At 34.1% G+C, this 19846-nt stretch overlaps 1 protein-coding gene across 1 annotated transcript; it reads right to left on the reverse strand.

Annotated features, from left to right (window-relative positions):
* Window positions 1–1242: 1242 nt before the first annotated feature.
* On the reverse strand, window positions 1243–7014 carry LOC116110085 (protein NARROW LEAF 1-like). Its single transcript, XM_031396317.1, has 5 exons — window positions 6006–7014; window positions 5710–5853; window positions 5054–5294; window positions 2277–2777; window positions 1243–1898 (listed from the first exon to the last, which is right to left on the reverse strand). The coding sequence occupies exons 1-5, from the start codon at window positions 6489–6491 to the stop codon at window positions 1465–1467; spliced, it is 1806 nt and encodes a 601-aa protein (XP_031252177.1). The 5' UTR covers window positions 6492–7014; the 3' UTR covers window positions 1243–1464.
* Window positions 7015–19846: the final 12832 nt, after the last annotated feature.

Below are 19846 nucleotides of genomic sequence, written 5' to 3' on the forward strand. Positions count from 1 at the left end.
AGGGGACTGCAGTAGCCACAGACCCCATAAGCAGAAGAAGCTAAAACAAATTAGTTTGTTTGCTTCTTATTTGCTTTTACCTTAAGGCCCATTCTAAAGCATTATGATATAGGCTTATAGCAAAAAAATTTATAAACCACGACATTTGTTGCCAAAAGAGACACCCAGATAAACACAACCATAATCGACAATCAACGCCTCCATTCATTTACTTCAAACCAAAAACACAAACCCCCAGTCAAGTTCTCAAAAGAAAGGAAGAGATCAATAGACATGGGAAGATGAACTGGAGTTGACGACGAAGATAAGCTGCTGTCGAGGATGAAAGCAAGCCTCCACCTCTGATGAAACAAGGCTGCCGAAGATGAGCCACCGTCGTAGAAGGAGGAAATCGATGAGAGATGAAATGCAGAAGTTAGAGATCGACGGTGAAGAGAGGAAATCGGGTAACTAGGAGTCGCTGTGGAAGATTTTCCAAGCAAAATATCGAAGGGAAACGGCGTAAAATGGGTGAAAATCCTTCGAATTTAGGAGGAGAACGACGGTGAAGAGACGAAATCGGGCAAATGGGAGTCACGGTGGAAGATTTTCAGAGGAAAATGTCGAAGGGAAACGCCGAAAATTGGGGGAAAATGCTGCAATTTGAGTTTAGGGAATAAAAGGGTTTTTTTTTTTAAGTTGACCAGGTTTATTGGAAAAACGGTTAGACCAACGAGTTGATACAGTGCTTCCAGTCCAACCACTGGCTGCACTGGGTGAATTAAAATCTCCGATTCTTTGCATCAACCGGCCCAACCGACTCATTGGCCAGGTATTCGACCAGCCGGGCCGGGTTTTAAAAAATTGATTAAAATTATACATTGAAACTTCGATTAAATTGCCATTGAAAAACCATCAGATAACAAACAACTTATCCCGAGTTGAATACATAAGGAGAACTCTCCTTATTTTATGAGTAGAGAACTAGAAGTATAAGTCCCCACATTGTGCCAATTAGGGGCATTTTCGTCCTCACAGCAGGTTATGTGGTCATTTTATAATAAATTAACAAAAAATTATTATTTATGTACTTTACACCCCTACATTTTGTCATTCCCCTCCTCCTAAATTCCGTCCTTTTATCTATTCATGGAATAGCAAATAGAAATAAATACACAAGTAGAATGACAAATAAACCATAAAACACACAAAGCTGCAACTCTACTGCTTTTTTGCAAGAGTTTCTAAAATGGGGTTATCAAAATTCTAAAGCACATCACATTTGTCTTCTTATGTAAACTGAGTAAATTAAGTTGGTAACTTGACATCCAAATTTCTGTAGTAAGAGCTCCATTGTTTGAGCTGAAATTTGAATTTCAAGAGTACAGCATAACATAACATCATAGGTTAGCCGTTGTCAACAAAAAACGTTCCGTTCACAAAATGAGTTATTTCCCCGGTTCACACTTCTACTGTGAGTCCAGTTTACTTTGATTCTTCCTTACTGGTTGAAGCGTCTGAACGCCGCCTCTTGGCTTCATTGTCACCCAATTGCAATGAAAAACAAATATCTTCATCGCTTCCGTTCCTCAAGGAAGCAAGATTCTCAGAAACTGCCTTATCTGATGGACTGTCTTGATGTAAAGGTGACCGCCTGGTGAAGCTTGGAATAAACTGATGCTCCACACTGGGGCCGGCCTTGACACCATCTTCCAAGTGAAAGTCGGTTTCCATTAGTGTTGGATTTGTTTCTGGGCTGTGGTGTTCGACTTCCAAAGGGATATGCTGAATCTGAAGGCCTAGTGGCTCGAATTTGTCTTCAGCTTTGTCCTTCAGAGCCATTCCATCAGGGGGTGAGGAATCCCCTACGGTAGAGCCAATTGCTGTTGCTGAGGCAGCTCGTTGTTCTTGCACTGCCACTAATAACAACAAAAATACAAACATATCATTATGAACATTGTTTATGTCTTTTAACCAGTTCATCAATCTATTCATGCATGCCTGTTTTAGATTCATCCTCAAATTTAGTCTTTACATCTGTTCAACGCTAGAGATGGCAACTGCTGGGGCGGGCCGAGGATCACCATCCCCGTCCCCGTCCCCAATTTTATTAAGCATGTTGACATCAAATGAGTTTCCTTTTTACATAAAACCAGATATCTAATGGAAATTTGACAATGGAAGCATTGCATGAGCAATATATGCAGATTATATGTGTGTGTTGGTGTCTCGCTCTCACTCTCTCACAGACACACATATAAAAGCACCAACAATTAGGCATTCTGGAATGCACTTACCTTTAAGCCCTTCATCAGTAGTGATGATATCAAGTTCAAGTAGGTTGAGAAGGCGCCCAAGATCAACACCACTTGTCCAATTTTCCGGAGGTTGCCCAACTTTTAACTTAAGTCGACCACGGTTAGCAGTCCCACCCCAGATGATCCCTATAGCCCGTGGTTTTTCACCATTCTCACCCTTCATTAAAATAAGGCTTCCACTATCTCCCTCAAGATCAAAAGTCTGTTGGTTTTCACCCACAACAAGGAAATCAGTCAAGAAGCATATGCCTTTCTCATCATTGTATTCGAGAGCGTAGGCCAACACAGTTCCAGTTGTCAGGCCAGAACTTCTTCCAACCTTCATTACTTGCTTGCCTATAAGGCTACTTATAGGACACTGCAAGTCTATAATTTTGACATCACCAATCTCTCCCACGCCTTTCACAGATGTAGTGACAGTAGACATGTCAAAATCATCAGTAAAGGGGATGAATGCTCCATCTGCTCTCACAAATGTCTCTGCATGTGCACAGTGCAACAAGTCATAGCAAGAAAGTCTCAAGATCAGGAAGCAAGATGATATCAGATTTTTTTACATAAATCATGAAAAGGTAAAATATATAAAGTAAAAGTGACCAAGATTATTTAATAGCCGTTAAGACAATACAAGAACAGAAGACGAGAAAGGGAACTGGGAAAAAAAAAAAAGAATAACACAGACGTTTTATGAATAAGCTACTATGCAAAGCTTAAATACAATAAATTGCCATATTTGTGTTTAAAAAATCTATCTTCAAGATGGTACTAGAGAACATAAGGAAAGCTATCCTAGGGAACATTATATACAAAATAGCATCAGAACAGATATTTGATCTGGAGAGGTCAAAGTTTTATTTAATTTTCGAAGGGCTTAAAATATTCATTTCATTGGATAGGTAGCTCATTCAGTGAAATTTTCAGTTTAAAAAGTTTTTTGAGTTAGGCTAACAAGTGACTTGAGATAGTTGATTTTAGTTATAAGTTGCTGGTTGGGATTGTAGTGAGTTATGTCAAAGAGTAAGTCATTAAAGTTTGTTTTGATTAGGGAAAAAATCTTAATGAACTTGTAATGATGTTCCAGAAGACGACTTTAGAAAATTTTGAGTCTCCAAAAAAGGGTATTTTTTTCCTTAATCCAGATTTTGTAAAACCTTCAGATTGAGAATTTAAAATAAGTGATTATATTTTGGCTAGCTGTTTTAAGAAGTGAAACTATTCAGAAAATATATATATATATATATATTTTAGTTTATAAAACATGTTTGGATAACTGTGTTAGTAGATCCTGCTTAAATTGCATCCTTCTTGATTATGTTGTCTTTGAACTTAAGGTTTTGAAGGAACATGGAGATTTCAGACTTGGTTATTATGTACAATAGTTGAAATGAACATTTACTAAAATATTGCATTACTATGTAAATTATTNATATAGTTTATAAAACATGTTTGGATAACTGTGTTAGTAGATCCTGCTTAAATTGCATCCTTCTTGATTACGTTGTCTTTGAACTTAAGGTTTTGAAGGAACATGGAGATTTCAGACTTGGTTATTAAGTACAATATTTGAAATGAACATTTACTAAAATATTGCATTAATATGTAAATTATTCAATGTATTATTGACTGATCTAGAACCTTTACGAAAATTCAAAACAAAAATTGTTTTGGATTTGGCTCTCAATCTTACTAGCTTTAGAGTCCCCTATTAGGAGTTAAAATCAGTACCTTAATTACTTAAGCTTTGTAAGTTTTGGGCCTTATACTGACATATATGTGAAATTTTGGACTTTCCAGTCAAAGGGTTAACTGGGTCACAGGAACAAGTGTGGTTGTAGTTATCTAGACTTCGGTTTTCCACTACTATACTCTACTATGTTTTGAAACACCAATTTCATATGACATTGATTTTTCCCACACATTGTTACTATGTAATAGCATGAGGTCCTAGTTTGGCATTCATGTAAAAGGGCTTCTACTTTTGAGGTTTTAAAATCATAGTTAGAATTTCGTTTATATTTAAGAAATTTGAGAATAAATGTTAGAAGTTAGTCTGCTTTTGTGTGTTAATATATGCCTTTTCCACTAAATCCTTTTTTATACTTCTTATGGGTTGAAATTTTTAGTTTATTACGACTTGAAGCTTGTTGAAGTAGACCTACAAGTATGTGGCCGGTTGTCATCTACGTCATCATGTGAGGGGTGTGGTTGTTAGGGGCATGACAGTAAGACTTGTGACAACATTTTATCGTCTAAAGAAGAATGGCCTTAAGTAAATACTATTACATTCAATTGGCCATACAAGGAAAATGTCAGGTTGGAATTCCTATATGACTTAATATTACAAATTACAAAATCTGTTTAAGTCTCTAAATAATGTTAATACAGAACATATGTATAAAATGACACAGGATAATTACGTAATCGTCTGGATTATTTAGATGGGTTTCTTGGATAGATAAGCAGATTACAAGAAAAGAGAAATTAAAAATGACTTTTGGATCCCTGGCATGTACCATGTACCTCCAAGCTCAATTTAGAGCTGGCATATATAGTGCTCACTATCTACACATATTTGTAGCCCTCCAATTCTACTTAAACCTATTCATTTGGCATATTCTCAATTTCACTGAGCATAGTTGCAAAACAAGTGACAAATGGAAGTTTGAGCTATTGAAATATAATTAAAGGAGCATAATCTACAAAGAACTTGAAATTTGTCTTCCAAACTAATTGTATATTACTTTAAACTGTCTTACCTGGATTCATTCCCGCAAAAATGCCATACCAAAGGTCGTCTGTGATGAATGATGTTGCTCTCTCCACTGCACCAAGATATACCCCAGGTCCAAGTGTTGGAGGCAAAGGATGAAACATCTTCTGATTTGGGTAATCTAAGTCAACTGCAACATGCCGATTTGTAAGAAAACCAACTTGTCTAGTGCCAGTTTGGCTTTTGACAATTGCACCTAGAGTTCCGTATGTTTCCTGGTTTGCTACCTGAAAAAAGCAACATGTACTGTATATTACTAACAATCATCATATGAATCATATAAGATGAGAATCATCGGTAATTAAAGTTGTGCCTAGTGGAAAAAAAAAAAAAAAAACTGGAAAAAAAAAAAGAAATATAATGGACTGTTCATGAACCAAAAAAAGGACATGAGTGAATAATGGTACACTAGACTGATTGCCACATAGAAATTAACAACCCATGAAAGAGAAGCATTATTTCTGTCTACTCAGATTTTACGCTGCTCACAGGTGAATAATCAAAATGATATACTCAAAACGAGGAAAAAAAAAACATATATACCTGATAGCCAGACTCATTTACAGAGAGAAAAAACTCTCATATTCTCATCTATTATTGGTCTATCAGAAAGGGGAAGGTTGCAGAGGAACTTTAGAATACCTGAGAGCCTGAACCAATACAGGGATCACCACCACGCAAATCATCCACAATTTCAGTGTACAACTGTTCTGTTGGAGTTGGCTCAGGTGCACCAAAATATGAAAACTCTACCACATCCACATCACACCATACACCTCCAGGTCCCTGATTAAATATTAAGATATCAACTATTAATAAACCTGAGTAAGATAAAATGGAAATGGGGGAACCCCAATTTCTTTGTCACCTGCTCAAAAATACATGAGGAACCAATAAAGAGATAGGATAGAAAGTAAAACTGAGCATCCTTTCTTAACCTCTAAGGCAGTGGGTAGACACTGTATGGGGCTGAGCCATTGCTTGTGAACTTTCCTGGAAACAAAAACAAGAATAGCTGGTATGTCAGTCAACACACCACGTTTAATACGAAACCCTATTGCGGTGCCTAGACTGTAACATCGCAGGATTTTGCTATGAAATGCCCTAATAGTCATCAGCTCCAGCAACGTATTTGCTTGCTGTCCTTTTGGTAATCTATTAAGATTTTCAGGTAACACCCCTTTTTGTAGATTAGCAAAATAGTTTTCCCTCTCTTCAGTTGCCTCACTTCGGCTAGGCCATGAGAAGTAAGCAGCACTGTTCTCAGAGTGCTGTCCAGCTGAAGCAAAAGGTTGAAGTGTTGGTGGACTTAATGAAGGTAGATTAGGATGACTGCAACAGTTTCTTTCAAAATCCAAAGCTGATTCTTCTGATGGTGTAGAACCAGAATAGCGAGCCCTAGTACTAAGTCTGCTCCGCTCCATTTAACAGACTACAAAAGAATTAGTCAAAAAAACAGATCATGAATGATGATTCAATAAAAAAATTTACCCAAAAAAAGAAGAAACATATGCAAGTTAACTTTGCACAAAGACTGAAAGTTAAAATTATTCTTTGATAATTGTATCAAAGTTTGAAAAGAACCAGAATTGAAGCAGTCTACTTTGCACGTTAACTAAGGTAACAATGAAACAATTTGAAAACATGGAAATGAAAGATGTTCAAATAAATGTCCTCAACTACGCCACGTGATTTTATAACGACAATATACGTTGCACCATTTGCAAAATGCAGTACTCTTTTGCATTCAAGTTCATTATTGTTATCCACCACGGGTCCAAAAATTTCACATTCATTAATGAGTCAAATTCACTCCCAGCACCAACATAAGTCTCCATGCTTGAACCAAAATAATAATAATAATACAGGGTGTTTTGCCCCATTACAAAATCCTATATGTATCCATTAAGGTCCGGATATGACAAGGCATGGTTCCAATGTAATCAACAACTGTGATACACCATACAGATGCTACAAAAAATTACTTACTACTGCAGTTTATCTACCAAAAATGTACAGAGAAGAATGATTAAAACACCAGAGTTACATCTCTGTTAACAAAATCCAAAACTGAAAATTACTATAAGAGTTCCAGTAGTAAAAAATTCCAACGTGTTGTTCTCTAGCTTCTAACGAAACGAAAAGCTCAAATACATTCAATCATTTGGATCCAAATACACAACCTCAAACACTTGAAAACTTGCTCTTTTCAATAAATAAATTAATAGAGTGGGATTTTGAACACAGACCTCTTGATCAACCTGGCTCTAAAACACCATTATCCCAAAAAATTCAACTTATAAACAAACAGTTTAAAAATAAAAATACAAAAAAAAAGAGGCCGACCATAGTATGTAAATTATGGCATGCCCCTCATCTGTAAGGCTTCCAACATAAGATTCTAGATCAAATATATTCTAGTATCAAATCAAACTTGGGTAACCAGTAATCCCTTAAGCTTACAGCCACTATTAAACTACCCAAATAACACTATTTAAACTATAACATACTTCAACACAAAAACTAGGAAAATATTTTACACTACACCAAAAGGGGCCAAAAGAAAATGAACATTTCTATTTTTCCACCATCTGACTTTACTAATGTACCGTGTATGAAAAAAATTTCATTTCTTGAATTAAAAAGCTTTCTCCTTTCATATTCAAGATTCAAACTATCGCTTCTATTTATCCAAACGGTTTATACAAACAAAGAAAATCATCAAGCTCACACAAAAACATGCAAAATTAACTACCACTTGAAACAACAAACAACAAAAAGAAGCAAACCCGGAAAGCAAAGTCAAGCTTTATCATAGAGAGCTTCAAAACAAGCAAATTCATGCATGAAAAGGGCACAAAAGAGGAACGAAAACAAAAAGAAGACTCACTGATGAGGAGTTGAAAGATGGTAAAGAAAAGGACAGGTGGGGTCAATTTAGAGGGTGAAACACGTCAGTTAAGAACCCAATTTGAAGAAGAAGAAGTTGGGAAGTTGCAGAGATTCGGTAAGTTACATTATTTGCAGAAAAAAAAAAGAGAGCTTTTTTGGTTTTGGTTTTGGTTTTGGTGGACACAACCATGAAAGCCAAAACTTCGATAGTACAATAACACCATAGACAATGTGGTAAAGTTAGTCAGGTAATTTTTTGTTTATTAAATTTGTTAATGACAAATATTCCCCCGAGGTTTGATTAAATAACAAAATTTCCTTGAGGTTTCTAAACTAACAGAAATTACCCTACTGTTAGTATTTACTATTTAGGCGTTAAAATCAACGGTAAAATGGCAATTCGGTAAATATCAGTTGACCCATAACACCTTATACTCTAACGTTTCACTAATGACACGGGTGTTTTCGTCACTATTTTAAAAACCAAACCGGAGGGTAACCCACTCTGTTGCTCGGCTCACAGGTCAACCGATCCAACTGGTTGGATCGTCGGTTGGAGTGGTGACATCATCATGCTAACGTTAGCATGATGACGTCAACACTAAAAAAAAAAAAAACCTACTTTTTTTTTAAATTTTAAGATTTCCATTTTTTAATAAGACAATAACAACTTAATTACTGTTCAATATGATTCAAAGTTCAAATTCAATAACAATCACAACATAATTTAAGTATTTAACAAACATCCAAAGTCCAAATCCAAACATGATGTTGTGTTCATCCATTACATATTAAATGACAAAATACATAATAATTAATAACAAAACATTTGATGCAAGTGTATTTTCTTTGATCCGTCTCCATGTTGATTAAGCTTCACACACTAGCATCAAAATTCATCATCATCATCACCATCACCATCATCATCATAATCATCACCATCATCTATATAAATTTTAATAAAAAATAGAAATCATAAGTTAAAACTTGTAATTTAATTTAAAATAGATACTAAGTTGCTTAAATATTTGAAACAAACCTTCTAAACCATCGGTTGAATCATAAAAAGAAAGGTGATTAGCAACTCCAGCAGGAATAGATCCTTCTCCATATAACATTTGTTTCAACTCCTCATAATTAAGTTCACTGACCTCCTCTTCATCGTCAACTATCCAACCTTTAGTTTTGTCGATACTTTCATAATCAATAGAATCGAAACATATTTTCTTGTAACACCTCCTAAAATACCATAATGAAATATTAAAAGTATGACAAGTAAAATAATAGATAATAACAATAAGAGTGATGCATAATATAAATTAATCAGATCAAAGCATATAACAGGATAAAATGATGTGCCTTTTAAATGTATTTTTCAAGTTTAACAAAACCAATTGGCCCTCTTAAGTTATCAAAGGTAAACAAAAAACAGGTCAGATTGTAAGTGCAAGAGAGAGAGCGATAATTCTTCCTCATAAATAAAATCTAGGCATAAACTTTTAACCTCTGTTTGGTCCTCTTACATCTTTATAAAATATGTGGCATAACTTATGTTTTAAAGCAAACAAAGAAGGGGAAAAAAATGAGGTCATTAGCAATAACTATGATATTTTTTTCTAATCCTGAACATTTGTGACTGTCTTTAGGCCAAGATCCTGTTACTTACCATGTTCAAGTACCGAAATGATTTTAATCTTCTCTTTTAAATGGTTTAAAATGTTTCTTATAGGATAACCATGCGATGAAGAAATGAAAAAAAAAAAAAAGCAACCGTATTCCAAGTTCCTCAAAACCACTATATGTAAGAATCACCTTTATAATGTTAGAGATCTGGAATTAGCCATCACCTGTCATCTTCTTCTTCAGGTGCAAGGTTGATTTCCTCTTCTAATGATGCCTGATCCAATGAAATAGCAATAAGCTTTTTCGTCAAACACATTTCAGCTATGTCATTGTCATCATCCAACAAATGTTTTTGAGCGCATACATATTAAAAAGAGGAATAGATTGGAGCATCAAAGGTTGAATGATCTTGTTTTTGTTCACTATAACTTACATTTGCAAAATAGGTATAAAACATTGTCAATTACTCAATTATGCATCACTCTTATTGTTATTATCTATTATTTTACTTGTCATACTTTTAATATTTCATTATAGTATTTTAGGAGGTGTTACAAGAAAATAAGTTTCGATCATATTGATTATGAAAGTATCGACAAAACTAAAGGTTGGATAGTTGACGATGAAGAGGAGGTTAGTGAACTTAATTATGAGGAGTTGGAACAAATGTTATATAGAGAATGATCTATTCATGCTGGAGTTGCTAATCACCCTTCTTTTTATGATTCAACTGATGGTTCATAAGGTTGGTTTCAAATATTTAAGTAACTTAGTATCTATTTTAAATTAAATTACAAGTTTTAACTTATGATTTCTATTTTTTACTGAAATTTATGTAGATAATGGTGATGGTTATGATGATGATGATGATGGTGATGGTGATGATGAATTTTGATGCTAGTGTGTGATGCTCAATCAACATGGATGCTAGTGTGTGAAGCTCAATCAACATGGAGACGGATCAAAGAAAAAACACTTGCACCAAATGTTTTGTTATTAATTATTATGTATTTTGTTATTTAATATGGAATGGATAAACAAAACATCATGTTTGGATTTGGACTTTGGATTGTTGTTAGATACTTAAATTATGATGGGATTGTTATTGAATTTAAACTTTGAATCATGTTTAACAGTAATTAAGTTGTTATTGTCTTAGTATTGATGTCATCATGCTATTATCAGCATAGTGACATCACTAGTCCAACCAACGATTCAATTGGTTGGAACGATTGACATGTGACTTGAGCAGCAGAGCGGGTTGTCCTCCTGTCTGAGTTTTAAAATAGTGGTTCTGATTTGGAAAATAGGAGTTTAAACCCATCTCTTCAATTTCATCAATAGTTTCATTAATAATTAATTATTGTTTTTTTTTTATCTTTGTTAAAGATATGATTGACTTTTCCATTATTTCACAAAATGACAACTATCTTCCTTCTTTCTTTTCTCTTTTTCCTTTTATCGCCTTTCTCGCTTTTTATTTCCATTTTGTTTTCTCGTATCTCCAACCAAGTCAAATAATGGAAAAGCAACCTGAGGAGCTGCAATAGAAGTAGGCATGGCAATTCCGGGGCCCATCACGGGGCAGAGATTCCCCGGTTTTGGAGAGGATAGGGGTAGGGACAAGATTAGACCAATTTATAGTGATATTTTACGTAAGAATAACTTTTATATAGTTATACAAATTCTAGTTTCAACTTGAAATAGTTATAAATAAGAATAAATTTTATATTATAATAAGTTATAATTTTTCTAATTTTCATTTTAAGAAAGTTATCTCCACATAATAATAATTATTTGTATATTACAAAAGAAAAAAATATATGTCATATTACATTAAAGGTTTAAGATGAAATAAAACATTTATTTAAAATTCTTTGGGACAATGATTTATACTTTAGAGTTATTACCACATCTTTTAACTTACAGGTACGTAATACATCGCTAGCATGGATACCTTGTGGGTATGTAATACCTCTCTAGCATGGATACATTTTTGTTGAAGCTAAAATATTTATAGTTTCTTAAGCATGTTTAGAGTTTTTTGGCACGAAACTTTTTGTATATTCGTTTTATCATTCTTAAGATTATTCCCTTTATCTTCTTGTCTAATTACAACAATGACTACTAAAACAATGAATTGAAATCCTTATATATACTATTAAAACGTGAATTATAAAATAAAAAATCAAAATAGTAATTTTTGTAACTACACCTCTATTAAGTTATAACCTTCTTATACTGTATATAAAATAAAAAATCAAAACAGTAATGCTTAAATGGTTTTTGTTTTGTTTCTTCAGTTGGTGTAATTTATCAAATACATAATGAGTCTGTATTTTGGACAAGTGCAATGTCTTAGCTCAAGTTTAGACGATTAACTTAAGTGTTTGTCATGTGGGAAAAAGAATTAACTATTGTGTTTGACAATGCTCAAATAGTTTTTGTCATGTGTTTGTTCTCATAATTGATGTTAATGTAAAATTAATGCGACAAGGATGGGCCTCTAAAATTCCCCGTGGGGGTGGGGGTGGGGAATCCCCATCATCCCTATAACAGGGGTGGGGAATGGGGTCCCCGCCCCCGCCCCATTGCCATGCCTAGATAGAAGCTTTTGCGGTGGTTTACAATGACTTTGGAAGTGGTTCGGTAGTAGTTAATGAGGCACTTAGTGGTGGTTCATGGTGAACTATAGGTAGCTTTTTGGTGGTATATGCCATATGGTGGGTAATATTGGTTGAATTTAGTGTTTAATTATTCCACTTGATTCTTAAATTGTCGGGTGGAAGGAAAAATATGATCAAGTTTGTCTGGTGAAAAAGAAATTTTAATAAGTTTGTGCATAGTGAGTGAGATATTGACGAGTTTAGGGGTACTATCTGGATTAACAAATTAAGGTAAAAGGGTAATAAGGTCTTTTCAAAATTGAACATATTTTCATTAAGGAACATAGATGGAATGGTTATGATCTATTTATCATTTCATTAGGCCACAATTTACTGTAAATAGCCATTTTATAGGGTTACATTGCGAATATAACCAATAGATATTATCCGTTTTGATATCAAGAGTTGGGTCTAAAATCATTTGTTATATTTTGGGTCAAATCAAGTAGAAATTGCTCATTTTGGGTGTAGACTTGCATAAATGAAATATCCTCACCCAAAATACTATTTTTTCTAGAGATATCGGATGGACAATAACATATTAGTATGGATAAGTGATATCGTAATGCATGATGCTATGGCACATGCCAACAACATTTTCTCTCCCTGTCNCGCAGAACACACCTTCCATCTTTCATTCATTGACTTTTGACCCATTGACTTTACATGTCAACAAGTAGAAAGTAAACATATAATAAAAATACAAAAAAATCACTATTGAAGTTGTATCTAAACATATGATGTGAGTGATTAGTTTGACATTATAAACTACTGTAGTAAGATATAAGAAAAACAATATTACTTCATGTCTTTAAAGAAAAAAAAAGACTCAATCTAAACCAATTAGGTAAAAAATTTAAAACAATTCAATCTAAACTAACAAACATTTAATTATCAAAGTTATTTAAATGCGTCTCAATATAATTCATCATCAATGAAATAGAATCTAATAATTTCATATCTCAAATATAAGAAAAACAAATATTACTTTAGAACCAAAAAAAAAAAAAAAAAAAAAAAAAGAACCTGTTTTTTATTTTGTATTTTTAACATTTCCATTTTTTAATAAGATAATAACAATTTAACTACTGTCTAATATGATTCAAAGTTCAAATTTAATAACAATCTCAACATAATTTAAGTATTTAACAACAATCTAAAATCCAAATTCAAAGTTCAAACATAATGTTGTCTTCATCTTCATCCATTACATATTAAATTTAAATGACAAAATACATAATAATTAATAACAAAACATTTGTTACAATTGTTTTTTCTTTGATACGTCTTTATGTTGATTGAGCTTTACACACTACATCAAAATTCATCACTATCATCATAATGATCATCATCATCATCATCTACATAAATTTCAGTAAAATATAGAAAACATAAGTTAAAACTTGTAATTTAATTTAAAATAGATATTAAGTTGCTTAAATATTTGAAATCAACCTTTTGGACCATCAGTTGAATCATAAAAAGAGAAGTGATCAGTAACTCCAGTTTCTGGTAAGAATAGATCCTTCTCCATATAACATTTGTTCCAATTTCTCATAATTAAGTTCATTGACCTCATTTTCATCGTCAATTATCCAATCTTCAGTTTTATTGATACTTTTATAATCAATAGGATTGAAACTTATTTTATTGTAACACCTCCTAAAATACTATGATGAAATATTAAAAGCATGAAAAGTAAAATATCAAAAGCATGACAAGTAAAATATCAAGGAAAATAATAGATAATAACAATAAGAGTGATGCATAATTGAGTAATTAACATTGTTTTATACCTGTTTTGCAAATGCAAGTTGTATTGAACAAAAACAAGATTATTCAACCTTTGATGCTTCAATCTATTCCTCTTTTTAGTATGTATGCGCTCAAAAACACTCCAATTTCGTTCACATCTCGAAGAGCTTGAAGTTTGGCTAAGAATTTTATTGCAAACTTTTACAAATTTGGAGTACTATACCCAAATGATCTCCACCATTCATCTAATTGAAAATTAAACATACTAAATAAATTAGACTTAAAAAACAAAAGAACTCATAAATTTTATAACTATTACGTATCAGGAAGTGTGGTTTTGGCGATTTCAAGAGCAAGCCAACGAGAAAAGCTTTCCTCCCGGTTTGAATATAATCTACTCTCTTCCATTAACCTTGTCTTGTTTAAATTGAACGTACTTGCTTTATTTTCAATAATATCAAGGAAACCACTCAAGACTTCTGGCTTGGTGTAAAAAGATGCTTCGTCATATTTAAAAGTAGAATTCAAATAATAAGCCGCAACATGGATATCACGGCGCAACGTCCTATCCCAGCGTAGCTTAATGATTCATGTATAAGGCTTGTACAATCTCTTTTTATTCTTATACAACTTCTTAATTATATTTTTCGCTCTGTACATGCCATCATACACATATCCTATTGCAAGCATCTCATCTGAGTCAACAATCCATAACAAGCGCATCAATGGACTCACAACTTTGGATATCTTAGCCATATCATTCCAAAAATTGTTATCTAGAATTATGCCAATAACATGTATGAATTTATTACTTTTTGCATATCGAGAATCGACAAATGACTTGTCTGTCACCATGGCTTGTAAGTCATGTTTGTGCTCATAAAGGCTTCTCATTGCAATGAAAGTTGTAGCAAAACGGGTTGCGCCCGAACAGACAATTTCTTTCTAACCCTGTTCAATTGATAAATAATAGGCGTTAGTCAATTATAAAAAATGCATATTATGTTATGACTTGACAAGAACATGAGCTAAAGGTATATTACCTGTCTTTTCCTTGGCCAAGCTATCAAGAATGTATGATTATATACAAACTTCGTCACCTCAAAAGCACGTCTCGCAAGATAAACTATGTGATCCATCTCAGCTATGTATTTTAACACCAAATTTATGCTATGTGCTGCACAGGTTGACCAAGTAATACTCGGATATTTCTCAGACAACATTCATCCAGTAGTTTTATAATTGGATCCATTGTCTGAGACAAAATGGACAATACTATTTGGTCCAATCCATAAAGCTACCTCCTCAAACATCTTCAACAATATCCTAGCATCCTTCACAACATCTGAAGCATCAACTGATTTCACAAAACAAACTCCCTTAGGACAATACACCATAAAATTTATCAATGACCTATGTGAATTATCAGTCCAACCATCAGCCATTAATGTACATCCAACATTTTCCCAAATCTTTCTGTAACTATCAACAAGAAGCTGCACTTCCTTCTTAGCATCTCTTAACAAATTGACATGCAAACCATGATAATTTGGGTGTTTATACCCAGGCCCAATTGCAGCTATAGTATCCACCAAAGGCTGAAGATAAATTGAATTTACAGCATTAATTGGGATACAAGCATCATAAAAGAATCTTGTAAAAGCCATGTCTGCTCTCCACGTTGCATCTTTTCCAGCTAAACAACTCCTAATTGATGGTTGAGATCCAACAATTGTCCTTGGAGCAAAATAGTTTCAATTTCATTTACCTGGAAACTATATTTTGCATAGGAATTTTTTTCTGACTTCAATGATTTTTAATGTTGCTTTAGAGATTGTGCTTTCTGTGCTTTAGAATTTGGGGTACTTCCTGCTATGCTTGCATGGATGTGGCAAATGATTCTGTTGTGGCCCCATTAGTTTTTGGTATCTTGTGCTTTTCAAGCTTTTTTGTTTTATTATGTAACTGTGGCATAGTTTTGGTCTGTGCAACGAAAGGCAAGTGGTTTTCATATACTCACTTGGAGGTTGTTAAACAGCACAACTCTGTGTAGGAGCACTTTTGCCAATAATATTATTTTTTTCATTAAAACAATGAAATTTAGGAATTAGTTTTCAAGGAAGAAGATAGAAAAAGAAATAGAAGGAGAAGATTTAGAATGGTCCTGTACATACTTATTATCAAATAGTCTATCTAGTAAATCTAACTTTTTGTCATTGTGTGGGGAGGTTTTTGAAACAGCTGCACAACATTAGGCGTAATAGAAATAAATCTGCTAGATGGCATCAGGGTCTTTGATTGCATCTTAAGTATTGGATTTTATTAATTTCTGAAAGTATTGTGAGAGAGAGATTGACTCTGCGAGAAGGTATAGAAGTTCCCATGGTTTATGCAGCCAGTCTTTTTTTGGGCCAGTACTTCTTTGGAGAGTTTTTTTTTTTTTTTTTTTTTTTTTTTTTTAACTGTGCAACTAATTAACAAGTAGAATTTTTTGATTATGGAATTTATTTATAAGTTCTGCCTTTTTTTGGGGGAGTCATTATTTTCATCTACAGGGAAAATTGGTCTTCAGAATCCTACAAAAAGTACCCTTTTTTATTTATTATATAGCTTTATTCGTTAGGGGAGTTAAGTGTGTTTTTCTACCAGATGAGGAACTTGTCCTGTAGTATGTTGCACTGGACCAGCAAATTTGAATCTTTTGGTGTTTGGGGTGGTTTATCTTGTTGTAGTACAATGGTTGCTGGTAGTTATAAGACTTACCTTACATCATATGAATTTTAGACTGGGTTATATCTCAAACCGAGAACATGGGCTGCAGATAAATTATAACTCAAACATTCGTAATTAATTAATTATTATGTTATTATGATGTATATGTGATTGTTTGCTTATTTTATGCATCTCATGACAATAATGAACTTTATTGAAGGATCCTGCTATCATTTAAAGCTGAAGAAATTTTGCAAGCTAATATTGGTTTCGCTGTTTTATTAGGTTATGATTGTTCTGGCCTTGTTTCCTTTTCTTACTTTGCAGGTAACTTTGGCGAAGTTGAAATGTGGAGCTGGTGATGGCCGTGCAGTGATTTATAAAGTTCTTCCATGGTGTTGAATTATTTGTATTTCCCCTGCTCTAATGTTGGTTTGCATTTTTAGGTTAATCTTCCAAGAGGAAGTGGATATGTTCAGTTCAAGACAAGGGCGATGCTGAAAAGGCACATTATACATGGATGGTGTAGGTCTAACAAAAAAATTGGGTTAAAATTGATTGCTATTGAGAAATGGGATTTGGAAACTGATGTTTTTAATTGCCTTAATGCAGGCCCAAATTGATGGTAATGTGTTCATGCGACGTTTACCTTATCTCTGCCCAAAAAGGTTTCACCACCTCCAAAGCCTTTTGCTGCTGCTTCAAAAAGAGATGCTCTAGAACTGATAATTTTACTGCGGAGTAGAGAAGGATGGACCGAACGACCAGAGAATGTATGCCACTTTCTGTAGATCTATTTATGGATAATTACGTTATTTAGTACATATTTTAAAGCTAACTTTTTCTGTTTATATCAGCTTCTCCCCGGCGGAAGCCACTACCCTCTCCTCGGAGGAGATCTCCTGGACCTAGAGAGGTGGATCCCTAGAAGACGCCGATTCTTCCCACGTAGATCCAGAGTCTCCTGTTCGTCGTAGTTAGAATCTCCTTATCCGAGTTGACACACCTCCCAGGCGAAGACCTGCTTCTCCTCCAGAGGTCGTTCTCCATCCCTCCACCAAGGCGGCAAGATCTCCTCCAAGGTTGGCTACTAATCACATTCATTAATTTTTTGCTTGTTTAGTATTGAGTGGTTTTAAATGTTTGACTAATTACTGTCCATGTAGGCCCTCTCCCCGAAGAATGCGCGGTAGTCCATCCGCGACGTTCTCCACTTCCTCCAAGGCGCCGGTAATTTACTGATTGATTAAGTTGGAAAAATTCAATGGTTAAAAGTATGCCAGATTCATGAGGTCCAAAACAGGATAAACCAACATGTAATCAGATAATTTGTTTTAGGCCCAACCCCTAACCAACCCAATGAGCACCCACCCACCCTTAAGTGCTAGTGGTATTTACTTGGATAAGAATAGAATTGCAAATAGCATGGGAGATATAACTTCCATTTTGCTTGAATTTGGAAAATATGGCAGTATTTTCAGTATAAAAGTGAAAGCGAATTCTGCCCTTTATTATGAGGGCAAGAGAAAGAAAAAGTCACTGTACATGGTTGGTATAATTTCTACTCTAAATTTGCATGTTAAATGTAATTTTAGCATTCAAGCATTTAGTTTCCTAAAATAGATGCATTATACATTCATGTCACTGGTTCTTATCTCATAACAAAGTTATTTCACTTAGTTCTCCTCCTAGACGAGCTCGCAGTCCTCCAAGAAGTCCCACTGCGCAGACGCAGTCGCTCCCCTATTCGTAGGCCAATTCGTTCTCTTCAAGTCTCTCTCGCCTAGGAGGTAACATCTGATTGTCTAAACATTTCTTGTGGTGTATTTGTCTGTCCCCCTTTCCCCCGCATCGTACTTTCCCTTTATTACATTACAATTTTTTTCAGACTCATTCCAGTTGAATGATATTAAGACATATGGCATTCACTTTTTTGGGAGTTTTAAAGGGTCTCCAATGATGTTTTCACTTTTAGTTGTGCAACATTCATTTTAAAACTATTAAAAAAAAAAATTTGGTCTCTTGTCTATTATCCTTTTTTTTATCCATGTTTTATTTCATGGTAGAGATAACTTTATTAAAAGGAAGACAAAGGAAGTTTATTAGGGAGAAAGATATGATTCTTGCCCTTATTATTAGTTTTTGCTTTACAACCTTTTTCCACTTTCTGAAAATTCAAACATGCATTTTTGATGATTTTTGTCTAAAAGAGGCCGAGTACCAGCTGCAAGACGCGGGCGGTCATCATCCTACTCTGGATCACCTAGTCCAGCGAGGGTTAGTGTAATTTGTTTTTGTTTTGAGGTAGAAACCTTCCTTGCTTGATGTCTAATATTTAGCTCCAACTGTCTCTGCATGTAACAGGTACCCAGAAGGATATCAAGGAGTCGTAGTCCTAGAAGGTAATTTTCTTATCACAATTATATAATGTATTTGGCAATCAGTGTCCTACCTAGATTTCTATATATTATTTATTTATTAACATATGTCTGTCTACACTGTCATGCAACTAATGATAATTTTGCTATAATTTTTTAATGAATTAATTTTAAAACAATTAGACTTTAATCTTCATGCTATCATATAGTTCCCTTTAAAGAAGTTAAGATGAGGGTTGGCAATGAATGTGGTATGGGAGTGGAAAAGGACTAGAATTATAGATGTGGGATAGGCTCAAATCTGTGGGAATGTATTTTTTCTATTAAACATAGTACTGAATCTATGCAATGCAATGTGGATGAAACGAAACTAGTGCACAACACATTTTCTCTTCATCAATTATTACAGATTATATTATATTTCTAAAATATTCAAATCAGATTGAAAAATCATGATGGATAAATAAGGCTACTTCTGGAATTGATTAACTAATAATTGTGAGTGGAGAGAAAAGAGTAGTGGGCAGGGCTGACCGACCTACTAGCATTTGGTTAGATTTTCAGTGTGCTTGATATTTGGGCAACAGAGAAATCCAGGGATGCTGCATTGGTTTTCCACCAATTTTTAGGTATTGGTGTAGCCAATGAATGTGGTCTAGTTGAACTTAAACCCTGTGGCTTAAATTTTGTTCTTTAATTTGTCAGTTGACAGTTTTATCTCGAAAATCGTACATGCCCATTTTTTGGCCTGGG

This window comes from Pistacia vera, unplaced genomic scaffold, assembly GCF_008641045.1.
Source record: "Pistacia vera cultivar Batoury unplaced genomic scaffold, PisVer_v2 Contig595, whole genome shotgun sequence".
Lineage (NCBI taxonomy): Eukaryota > Viridiplantae > Streptophyta > Magnoliopsida > Sapindales > Anacardiaceae > Pistacia > Pistacia vera.